The following is a 12,276-nucleotide window of genomic DNA, read 5'->3' as shown; positions in this document are numbered from 1 at the left end:
AATCATGAGCTTTCAAATAGGCAAGAGTACACCAATTCACCACCATGACCGATCATTTTTCCGTTTAGACATGGTGGGAATGGCTAGAGATGGCTAGTGGCCCCTATTATGGTTATGGATATGGTTATATATGTTTCAACGACTGAAATGCGACATTCAGAGTTTTGTTAAAGCCAACCAAATAATCTCACTTGCTATTCTAGTGTATTATTTCTATATATCAACAAATCCTGCACCTCTTCTTACGATCTTGGCATGATTGTCAAAGATTTTTTTTCTACCCCCTTTTGCTTAAGCTAAACATCACTATATAATGAATATTTTCACCAATTTATGCATGTGAAAATTTGTGATCATCACTAAATTTTGACACCAAATTCTAATTATATATTGGTCATATGAAGCAAAAAAAGAATCTACAATTTATTTATTGCTGATAGGACTTGTGTATTCTTTTTCTTTTTCTTTTTCTTTTGTGTGTGTGTGTGTGTTTGGGGTGGGGGGCTGTCAAAAAAGGGACACCAGTTATTATTCTTTTACCACCGTTGTTTTCCTTCTCAATTCCAATCTTCTTTAAAGACTTAAATCTATTGATCTGTTCTTTTGCATTTAATCGAACATGCTAACACTGCTATTACTTCTGTCAATGCTTTCCTTGGTAATAAAGAATGCTTAGTTACGCCAAAGCATGTGTCTTTCTTATTTTTATTTTTCTGGATGCTTTGCTGGGATGAAAATTGGATCCAATCTTTTGCAGGCAAATTTTCAGGCGGTGTGTTAAGAGACAATAAAATATTACTTTCAAAAAAGAAGGAAGCTTTTCTTAGATATGAACTGTAAGTGATTAAACTTGGACCTTTTCAGATTATTTCTTTTTTGAGCATGGTTCCTGCCTTCAATACTCTTTTGATTTGGTTCAGTTTAACAGATTTACAGAGCCAATTGACCAGTGCCCTCTTAAGACACAAAAATGTGATTGATTTCAAAGAGTCTTGCCATTCTGATAACAATACCAATCTTTGCTCATCCAATGTGGGAAAAAGGGATTTACATGCTCAAGTGATGCCTGAAAATGCATCTCACTCTCGAGATGTTGTGAGTGTACAAGTCACTGAACAGTCAAATCCTAGATTACTGTTAGAGACAAAAAGTGGGCGAAAAAGAAAGAGAAACCCTGTCATTGTGACTCCTGCATGGTCTTATAGTGAAGCATCGTGTGGTATGTTGGCTTCCTTGCTCAGTGGTTTCTCTGCCATATCAATGATAATAAGTAATTGTGTTGGTGAATCATGATTCACCTAAATGTGTTTAGCAAATATAATTTATTTGAAATTGTTTGCTAGAAGACTTAGCTGTACTTCATATTTAATTTAAATTCCACTGTTCTTGTTTACATTGCTTTAGTTCTCTTGCTATCAATTGTTTTACTTTTTAGTATCTGGATCAATCTTTTCATGCAGAATTGTTCTGATATACATAATTTGATCCCTTCACATGTTAATCATTTCTAATCAAGTTTTGAAAACTTGGTTCTGCTTGGGCCCAGCAAGCTTAGATATCTGCAGTTTCTTCAGCTTTTGCTCGAGTCTCTTACTTTTGGGCCAAAAAGATTCAAACATTGTGAAAGACCAGGAATGATAAGATAAAAGTAAACCAAGCCAAGGAAGATGTTTCACAATATTTTGAAGCATATAGCATAGTTTGTGATTTTTGGAGCATGATTTTGGCATTCTCTGTCTAAAAGTCTTAACTGCAGAAGTGTAGAATATTTAGATTAAACCTTTTGATACGACCTGATATAGACTCAATGCGTAAACATTGGTTTGCTTTTCTAGAGAAAGGGATGGAAAACTTGGAGTCCTACTTATCGTATCAAATAGCGATACAATTATATAACAAATAATCTGCAAAATGTTGGAAAAACTACAGTTAAATGTTTCTTATGCAAAAGCCTAACTTGATTTAAAGATTAGATTCAGCAAAGGTACGCCATCTTGGTACTGGGCCTCGTACCGGTGCCACCTTGTTACTATATCTATACACTTGATACGTGGTGTACCGAGTATTGGTACATCCTCCGTATCGTGTTCTAGTACCAACCCGGTATGGTACGGTGCGCTCTTTAGATCCATAAATCCGAACTTATGTCTTGAAAATCCACTATCCATGGTGTTTGATCTACTTCATAGATCACTTTTCTGGTTTCACCTAGGCTTTATTTCAAAAAAATCTCTTGAAGACCTAAAACAGGTTCCATATCTAGAGAAAAGTTTTTTTGTAACTTCTGAGAGCCAAACACTTCCAATTTTCTTGAAAAATAATTTACATAGGTTAGATTTATCGATTGTGAACAACCTCTTTTAACTCAAAGTATGAAAAATGTTCCAAAAATCAACTATACATAGCTGAACATTGTTAGTGATTGAAAGAATGTCCTAAAACTGGCACTAGATACCTGTATAATTAATAAATATAGCATCCATTGCTAATTTTGATGATTTTTTTTGGTGAAACTAGTTGAAATCACCAAAACTGGACTGCAGTTGACTGAGATGAACCCTAAATGACTAAACTGATTTTAGGGTCAAGTGTGGCTCGATTTCTATAAAAATAGACCTGTTTTGATTGAAGTTTCGAACATTATCGTGGTATTATAATGTTAAGTAGAAAGTTTGAGAATTAGTATTGTGCTAAATGGGGATTTACTATGGCACTTTTCCTCATTATAAATATTTGGGATTAAACCTGCCATTCTGGGAAGTCTTGAAAGATTGAGTAGAAGCACATGCTGGTAAGCAAATGAAATTTAGCTTTGTTGAAATCCATGAAGATGTTTATACATATACAAACAATTCATGACAATGTTAAGACTAAAAATTCAATAAAAAAATGCTATTACTCAAAATAAAGGAAAGGCATCTTTTACGTAATTTTTACATCAACCAGGTACATCTCAAGTTGATCAACCGTCAAACTCACACTATGAGGAAGCAAGAAATCTCAATATTTGGAAAGGAGATACTCATTCATCAGCCTCCCAGAGATCTTCCTCCAGGAACATTTTTTCATGTTTGCAGGGGCGAGAAAAAGGTATTAGCTGGCAATTAGCCTATTCTCATGGTGCTTATGCAGGAAGGAATCAGGAAAAATGGATCCCTTTTCTTGAAGGCATGTTTCTTGCCTCTTTCTCCTTTTATTTTTTTCCTAAGGTCTTTTGAGTATCGGACAGCCACTAAAATGTGTAAACATATTTTAATTTCAAGGACTTTATTTTGTTTTCGGATGGTAATGGAGAGATTCAGATGGTGCATATTTAATTTGATTTCTTGATTTTAATGTTCTGCAATAGGTTGGAGATCACTTGAGAATCAGTTTGAAGGGCCTGCTGTCTGGCTCACGAAAAGAAGTTATTCATCATGGGTTCCCACTTGGTGTGCCTATACATCTAGCATGGCTCTTCCTCAACCTAATGGCAGGGTATGTTGAATGCTTACTGCTGTAGATGTATTGATAATTAAAGTGGTGTTGATATTTCCACTTTTTTGGAGCCCGCCTTCTGCTTTTTCAATAGATTATATATTGACTGAAAGAAAAATTTGCGTTGGCTTTTTATTACCTTTTTTTTTAATACCGAAATGCTTAAAACTAAGCTTTAACTTGTCCAAGCTGATGACCAGCAATTGCAGTAATGATGTTTGTAAGGTAAGTAATGCTATAATTCTTTGCGAAGTTCTAAAATCAACATGTATGTTTTTCTTCTGAAAAGTAGTTTAGTGGTGATGAGCTTGGAATTGAGGAAACATGAGATGATGTGAGTTTTTGGAAATTTATGATTTGTGAGAACAAAGTGAACAAAGACTTTAAAATGGTTATGCATATTCTATTAAATCATGGATGCAATATTATTAGTTTTTTGATTCTTTTATAGATGTGGTTTAGCTTGCATTGTACCGGCTTTCATGGGAAAGCTGCGAGTGAGCAAGAAGGGGCATATGTCTCGGAACTGAATAAAAAAATCTTAATCTTCTTCTAGACCACTCTTCGGTGCTGCACACAGCTTAGTTCAACTAGTGCTTCCAGCCACCTAAATTAAGGGTGGTTGATGATGTCCTTGTCTTCGTGGCAAAAGTATTTGAGGAGGTCAATGATGTTGGAGGATCCTAGAGGGTCTCAATCTCCTAGAATGAAGTATGGTGGTCGTGGATCTCCTCAAGGGCCACCACGAGCCCATTTGACCATCGGCAGGCCCATTAGACATCGACCTAGGCAGCGGAGCCAATGCGTTCCAAGTTCTCATACCACTGGGTGATCTTTGATCGGCAATAGAGCTCCAATTCTGGGAGGAAGGGGGGGGGTGTGGATCTATGATAGTGGTAATTGAGAGGAGCTCCAGTTGGGCTTCTAGGGTTTGGAGTGGCCTAGCTTTTCTATGATTATGAGCAAGCCTAAAAAAGATGTGACTTTAACTAGAAGCCCTTAATGTAGACCAAACTGCCATCATGTCAATGGTAAAAGGAGGGGAAGGAGGCTAGATGATGGACCTAGTGGTGTAAAAAGGGGGAGGAGGCGACAACCAAGATAATTGATTGAACAATGCTGCATATGGCTAAGAACTGTGGCTTGGGAGAAGATTAAGATTTTTGTTTTGTTTGTTTCCGAGATGCATATCCCCTTTCTTGCTCTCTCCTAGCTTTCTTTTGGAAGCTGGTCTTTGCGGGCTATCATTGCATCCTTCTTTTATTTGCTTTTTCAAGCCACTTGTTGGGGAAGGGGGAGGTATTGATGTTATAAGATGAAAAGTCAGCATTATTTGACCTAATCGCTACTTGCTTTGAACTATTGTTGGTGGTTATAATGTGGTGACAAACCATTACTAATTGTGTTATTCCTTGTCAATATATCATATCCGAGTCCAAGATAATAATATAAAGGGTGAACAACGAAATGTTTGAGTAACAATTGCCAAGAGTGTTGTTTAATATTTTTCCTATAGGTCATATATATGCATAACTACTGTTATGATAAATAAATTTAATATTATCTTAGATGATCCGTACTGTGGTCATTTAACACTTGTTAGGATTATATACTAGTGTTGAGCACATGCAAACACTTGGTATGATGGATTGCTATTGCTCCCATCTAATTCAAGTTTGTTTGTTTATTTACAAATAATACTAAATAAGCTCATATTTTTTGCTGCATGCACTTCACTTTTTTCTCACTTAAAATTGGAGTTACTGAACAAGTCGTATTCATTAAATATGGTAGTATATCGAACGAGACTCAAGCCAGGTGGCTTAAAGTCTCATGTATAGGTGGCTTAAAGTCTCATGTATAGGTAGCTCAAAGCTTTCCTTTAGATGCCATACATATATGTAGTGGCAATTATGATATCCGACCCTTGAAATGTCAAAACAGTTGTCGATATCTAATATTGTGCTAAGAAATTGAAGAAATAAGTAGAAGCATCAAGCCCTTTACCACATAGCAATGGGCCTCTAGTGGCACTTATGGGACTCGTTTCTATAATATACAAGAAACGAAATGAACACAAGAAACAAAGAAGCATGGTTTAAAATAATGGCTATCAGCAACCTTTTTCTTGAAAGCCTCCCAGCATGTTATACATATGCATAATGGGCATTTGAATAACAACAGCAATTGAACTATTATCTTGTTATGGAAGTCATTAAAATGTTGTTTTAAAAAAGATCGAATCCTTATGTCATTTCAAAAAATAAAAACTATTCTGTGAACTGTGATATAAACAAGTAACTCTATTATCTTATTGTTTTTATTTAAACCGGTGATCGCTGAACCAACCCGAATCGGGCGGTTCGGCCAATATCGATACTGGCCTAGGACGGTTCAGCCACTCCTTTATAAAATCCTGACTTCTCAAGGCTCTCTTGTGATGGTTCGAGAGTTTTTGAGGTTCAGCCACTTCAACACCCCCACCCTCGCCTAGTTCCATTATAGAGCCGCTTACCAGTACGCTCAAACAAGCCACCTTCCACCACTTGCTCCCTCTTTGATCCGGTCGTCACTGGTAAGCATCCCTCCTCTCTCTCTCTCGTTCTCACTCTGCTGTTAGGGAGCACCAGTAAGCGAGCTGCCCCTCTTCGATCTATCCATCACCAGTTAGCGATCCTCTGCTCACTCTCGCTCATGGTGGAGATCTGGAAGAGCCGTCGGGTCACTAATAAGCCACCCCCTCTCTCTTTCCTCCCTCCCTCCCTCCCCCTCCCTTCCTCTCCTTCTCCCTCTCCCTCTCTCCCTTCTTGTTTTGGCACATCCTGGAACGAGATGGTATGAATCATGGTCTGCTGAATCGGGTCAAACCGCTCAGTTCGGAAAGTACCGAGCCGACCCGGTGCGAAACCAGGTCGGTTCTCTTTTCTTTTTTGTTTTCGGCTCCAAACCGGCTGGAACTGGTTCCGAACCGACAGGACCCGATGCGAACTAGCCGAAAATGGTGAGAACTAGCCTAGAATCAGCCGGTTCAGTTCAAACTCGGTAGTGAATGACAATTTTGGATGGGCCCCACATATAATGGTCCCGGGTTTTAAAAATGGGCATGGATTCTGAATTATTAGCATATATACAACATTTGATTTATTTAAAGAGCATGCTTGGATTCGATAAAGGGAGACGTGATGACATTAGTTATTTAATTGCTTTTGCATGCTAGTTCTTTGATTTTTAGATTATTATTTTTCTCCATGGTACATAAACAGGTTTTGGTTCTTGGCCTGGTCTGTGCTAGCTGGTAGGCAAGTACCAACACCTAGCACATAGTTGGTATTAGGTAAGCTGCTTGATATTGATTGGTGCTAGCTAGTAAGGCTTGATTTCACTTGGTTCTAGGGTTACAAATGGGTCAGATCAAATTGGGGCGTGATTGACCTTGACTAGCCCTGGTTTCATGTTCAAGTCTTGTTGTTGGACCTAGACCGAACCCAATAGAAGATTGAGTTGGGTGGGTCAGGTCCACGGCAAATTTTTTAGACCCAACGGGTCATTCGGGTTGAGTTAGGGTGATGTATGTCCCGGTTCCAACCCAAAACATTCGTGCCTGAGTCAGGTTTGGTTTGGGTCCGGGTCGGGTCCAACTACTTCAGCTAAACAAGAGCTGCACAAGACCTCTTTGACCAATAGAACTGGTATTTTGATAGCTTCTAATTTATTTTTCAAGGAAAAGAGCCTCCGGTTTGTGAAATGGCAAATGTTTTAAAACCAAAGTGGCTGGTCCATTCTCTCTTCAGCAAGGTTTCTAAAGGCTGATATCTAAGCTATTTTGGTAGGTGATTGCTACCAATATGAACAGAGATTGATTTATCTTATTTGATATAGCAAAGAAAAGATTGACAACTATGTTGAGTTTAATTTAAAATAGTAAAATGCAGATAAAAAATCTTGAAAGGTAGGTGTATAACTCAAAATCTATCAGCTTATATTGGCTCAGATAATAGGGCCTCATATATTTATTGTATTGGTAATTTCTTGCTATGGGTACAAATCGAAGCAAAAAACCAATCTGCTAAAAAATCACACATATTCATTGAAAAATGGACATTGAAGAAGCACAAGTTTATCTGACAATAGATATTTTTTCATTTGCAAAAAACCACTCTGCTAATAATCACTTGAAAATCAAATTTTCTTATCCTGCTAGGTTACCATTATCAAATTGAACCACCAAGGATCCAATTGTAAATCAGAAACCCGAACCAGAAAATGGGGTACCATTCTTTTGACTAAGTAGAAGTAAGATCCATATACCGTACTTTTGACTAGTAGAAATAAGACTTTGTACATCTTAAAACATGAATAGCAGAAAATAATGTAAGGCCAATCTCATAGCAGCTGTTCTGTCAATTTAATAATGTAAAGGCCAATCCCATAGCAGCTGTATGCATATGGGATGGATGCATCATTCTGTTTCCTATTCTGTAGTGGCAATCTCATAGACCTGAAACATGCCCTTATATAACAGGTAGAAGTCATTTACTTGGTACTTAAAGATTGCAGGCTTTGAGGCATATGATATTCCTGTTCATACACCTATGGTTGGAAAGTGCTGAGAATGTCTTGAATCCTGAGTCACCCCCCACTTTATATCATGGGTTATCGGGTCTAATAGGTTTGGGCCGGGCTGGGTCGGGTCGGGTCAATGTTCAATAAACCCAGCATGAACCTGGCATGTCAAATGGGTCCAGTTTTGGAATTTGAGCTGGCCCAACAGCTTCTTAAAAACGGGTTGGAGCAGGTAGAAATATGTCGGGTCGGGTCGGGTCATGGATCAACCCGACCCATTTGCAGCTTACTTGCTTCGAGCAAAAGTGCTCCTAAGCCTTTTTTTTTGTTTCTTTGAATTTGATGATAACGGAAGGGTTGAAGAGCAGTGGAGAGCTGAAGAGTCTAAATGCATCAGTAAGAAGTCATAATAGCTTAAAAGACAAAACTGCAGAACATTCAAAATGCTTATGTACGCACATCTTTTGATTGTGGTAGTATATAGGTGTTTTCAGTAATATTTTAAATTGTTCGGAAGATTGAGAAGAAGTTTTGCTAAACTATCATTTTTTTAAACCTAAAAAATCCTGGGTCCATGCTATAACTTGTGTGCCTGTGCCAATATGCTTGTGAATAGCCATGTGTTGGCATGGGACCAGCATGCTCAGTTCCAATGATACTCTAGTTCTTGACATAAATATCTTTGTGTATTTTAAATAGCAGTAAATTTGAGATTTATTTATTTCAGTATCTTACATTGCACGAATGTGGGCAGGATGATGGTAGTCTATTATTGACTCTAATTATGGAAAACGAATTTTCTTTTTTCCCATTGTACCAAATTTGTTTTATTTACTTTTAGTTAGTACCTCACTGAAGTTTTATTTTCTCATATCGGCTTTCAGCAAGGTGTCCAAAAGGTTCTCGACGTAAGGTTTCACCCAGAAGGGCTGCCTCAGCTTGTTTGTAGTGCTAATGAGGTCAGGAATGGTTTAGTCTATGTCTACAAGGACTGAGTAACTACTATTCACAGATTATGTGATTCTTAAATCACGGTTAATTGTTGATATGGATATTAATATAAAATCCCTTTAATCTGATTAATGCGTGTTTGTTGAACTGTGGGTCATCTTACTCAGAATTTTTTTCTGAATTGCAAGATGGCACCAGATCTGATTGAGATTTTCAACTTGTATGGCAGGCCCCGAATGAATTACTACTGTATAATCTTCTATCTGGAAGGGCGGTTCAACTCAGCGGTCATAACTGTCAGGTATCAAATTAGTTGTGGTTCAGTCCAGTTTCAGTATTTTAAATGTTTACCACATTTGTATAGGGAGACAATGAATTTAACAAAAAAGTTTCCATTAAAAAAGTTTCTTTTCATATGGTTGGTAAGAGTATGCTTTATTAGTCAAGAATAACAAGAATTTGAAGTTCAGAGGTGCTCCATTTGGAAACTCATACCTGGTGATATGAAGACTATTCAGTTGCTGTTGTTCACTGGTCCGAGCTTACTTGGTGAAAACACTTGGCAATTTTGATTAAATACCCAACAGAAGTTAAAGTGAACATACCGCCAATTTTGTCTTCATATTTGTATATAAAAGATCTGTCTTTGGTAGCTTTAAATCTTGAGATTTTGTCCGCTTACTTTGTCTTCCTTCCACAAGCTGTTTCTCGACCATTGATTGTCTAGCTTAAGACATTGAAGTCCAACAAGTTGTCTGCAGAATTAACAAACTGTTCCTAAGAATATCTTTGTGAGAAATTAAATGGTGGTGTACTTTTGGGTATATGAACCAGACTTGGGGTTATCAGAGTTTGTGCTTTGAGTAAAAATCTTTATCCATTTAAATTATTATATGATATGAGTTTGATGCTGTAAAACCTAAGAGATGAAGGTTTAACTTTAACATGAAAGGTGAATCAGGAAGAGAAAGGAACATGAATCTTGAATGTTTGATGGAACCAAAAGTTGCCATAAATTACAGTTAATTTTTTCTGGAATGTTCCAGTTGAACTTGGAATTTCATTAAATTTGAACCGCAAAGTCTGAATTTATGGTGGAATTTTTATGTCTGTTGGCAAAGGAGAAGGATTCTGAGGTTACATGGGTAGGGAGAACAGTTGTGGGATTATTTGTAATTATGAGAAACTAAGATGATATTTTAGGGGTACAAAGAGGAAATCATTGTCCCTAGACCCTAGATTAACAAATAAGGTTGGAGATGCTGGTTTTAACATGATTGTTTTACTATGGCCTACATGTTACCATTGTTACGTTCTCATTATGGTTCATGAAGTTAATGGTTTTTTCAATATTTTTGGAATTAAGACATAATTCAGAGCAAGATACGCCGTCTCAGTACTGGATCCCATATTGGTGCGACACTATCAATGTGTCAGTACAGTACGGTACGGGATCGATTTGGCAAACCAAGTTAGTACGCCATTTGTACCGTATACCGATACCGAATCGGTGCAGTATGGTACGCTCCATACCACCCAGTTCGGTACAGTATGACAAACCTTGGTTCGGAGTTCTATAAATGGAAATAAAAAGGGATTGGTGATGTTCATGCTAGTGTTTGCAAAGAAACTGCATGATGTGAAATAAATACTGAGATAAGTTAATGAAGATAAGTTAGGAATGTTCATGTTTGCCAGATTACGATTTTGGAAGACATATGCTTTGGGTATGGAAAGAGTTTAAGTGCTCTTATTAGAAGGTAAGTTGGTAATCTGCGGAGAATGATCACTAGGATTGGTTAAATAAAGCAATTGATATCTTGTTGGCATAGATGCAAGTCAATTATAACCTTTTTAATTTTTTAATAGTAGTCTTCTTATTAGATCTTTGCTGTAGGGATAGTGAGTTTGTTGAGATTTGGAGAATGATCAGAAAAATTTAGATGGATATGGGGAGAACTAGTTAGTCCATTACTTCACAGTTACTTTAAACGCTGATGGTTGCTAAAGAGGACTTGGAACTTGATGAGGTTTTTGGTGATCAATCTAGTACTTTGAAGGGTATGGAACATTTAAGGAAACAACTGCCTACAAGATTCGTTGATAAGGCCCTTAAGTTGAAAATATATTTGTTCATTTGTTTGAATGATCAAGATTGTTTTGTCCAATTCTATAACATTTCGAAAAGAATTTCTAGAGTTGGTGTTATGGCATAAAATTTTGTATAAGCATTGCAATAATACTTGTCCATATGCTTCATCAATACGTATAAATTTATTGGTACTATGGCTTTTATATTTGTATTGCGTTATTGTACATGGTTTATTACATGTACTCACCAGACTTTGTTCTTTCTTGCATGATGTTACTCCTTTGTGACAATCTTGCTAAGATAATGCACTTACGATACATTTTCCTAGCATTTCCTCCACTTGTATGAGGACTTAAGATGATAGGTTTTCCACGTAAATCTTTTGAGACCTACATCCTTACATATGTAGATGGCCAATTTCTATTGATTAGTTATAAGTATTTCATTGCACCGCACATAGCCGTATGCTGGACCTTGCTCACATCACTGCAAACGTGTGATTTTACTTAGTATTTGCCCAAAAGTTCATGAACATTGAACTAGTTAATGGTCTATTACTGCTGCAAAAGTGGTTACTCATCTATAAAAAATTAAGCTCGTGGAAAATTGGTGTGGCCTTCCTAGCCTGATTTTGGGTAGGCCTGTGCAAAGTTTTCTAATTTGATGGATGGGTTGGGTTGAAACTTTCAAGCATGAATCAAAAGTTGGCTAGGTTCGGGTTGGCCAAATTTTAGCCTGGGTTAGCCTGACCATGCATTCATAATATATATCAATATGTTACTTATAATATAGAATTAATATTATATTTGTATTTATGTTCTTTTTAAAAACTAAGGAAAGCCATAGAGTGGAAGTAGGGAACCGTCATCCCTAATCGTTCTCCCTCCTGTTTGCCTCCTTTAGGTGATGTCTTTCCACTCTCCAATGATAACCACCAGCAATTCCTGATGTATGCTTCTCTCTCTCTCGTGCCGTGCATGCATGTGCATCCCCCTTCTCTCGCAGGCCTCCAGCCTAGCCTGGAATTGCTGTCTCCTTCTAACTTTGGTTAATCTTTTTTCCTTAACTTTGATTTTTTAATCGTGTTCTGTGTTTGATTGTGAATTTTGAGTTAGAAGATCTCTTTTTCATTTCTTTTTAAGTTTACGCTTGTGCACATTTTGGTGTTCAGAGTAATGTGACCTTTTCTCTGT

The 12,276-nt window shown here is 37.2% G+C and overlaps 1 protein-coding gene across 4 annotated transcripts in view; it reads left to right on the top strand.

Moving 5' to 3' along the window:
- Positions 1-12,276, top strand: part of LOC103707865 (uncharacterized WD repeat-containing protein alr3466-like) — a 29,200-nt gene that overhangs the window by 3,855 nt on the left and 13,069 nt on the right. For 3 of the 4 annotated variants that reach the window (XM_008792554.3, XM_026804932.2, XM_039128424.1), the window contains 6 exons: positions 758-836; positions 921-1,219; positions 2,947-3,168; positions 3,350-3,477; positions 8,925-8,999; positions 9,221-9,292. In XM_008792554.3, coding sequence (XP_008790776.2) covers positions 758-836; positions 921-1,219; positions 2,947-3,168; positions 3,350-3,477; positions 8,925-8,999; positions 9,221-9,292 — 875 coding nt within the window. The remainder of the gene's footprint in view (positions 1-757; positions 837-920; positions 1,220-2,946; positions 3,169-3,349; positions 3,478-8,924; positions 9,000-9,220; positions 9,293-12,276) is intronic. The other variant, XM_008792556.3, reaches the window with a different exon arrangement.

This window comes from Phoenix dactylifera, chromosome 7 (genome assembly GCF_009389715.1).
Source record: "Phoenix dactylifera cultivar Barhee BC4 chromosome 7, palm_55x_up_171113_PBpolish2nd_filt_p, whole genome shotgun sequence".
In the NCBI taxonomy this organism is placed as follows: Eukaryota; Viridiplantae; Streptophyta; class Magnoliopsida; order Arecales; family Arecaceae; genus Phoenix; species Phoenix dactylifera.
The sequence above is the reverse complement of the archived record's forward strand: the minus strand, read 5'-3'. Positions and strand labels throughout refer to the sequence as shown.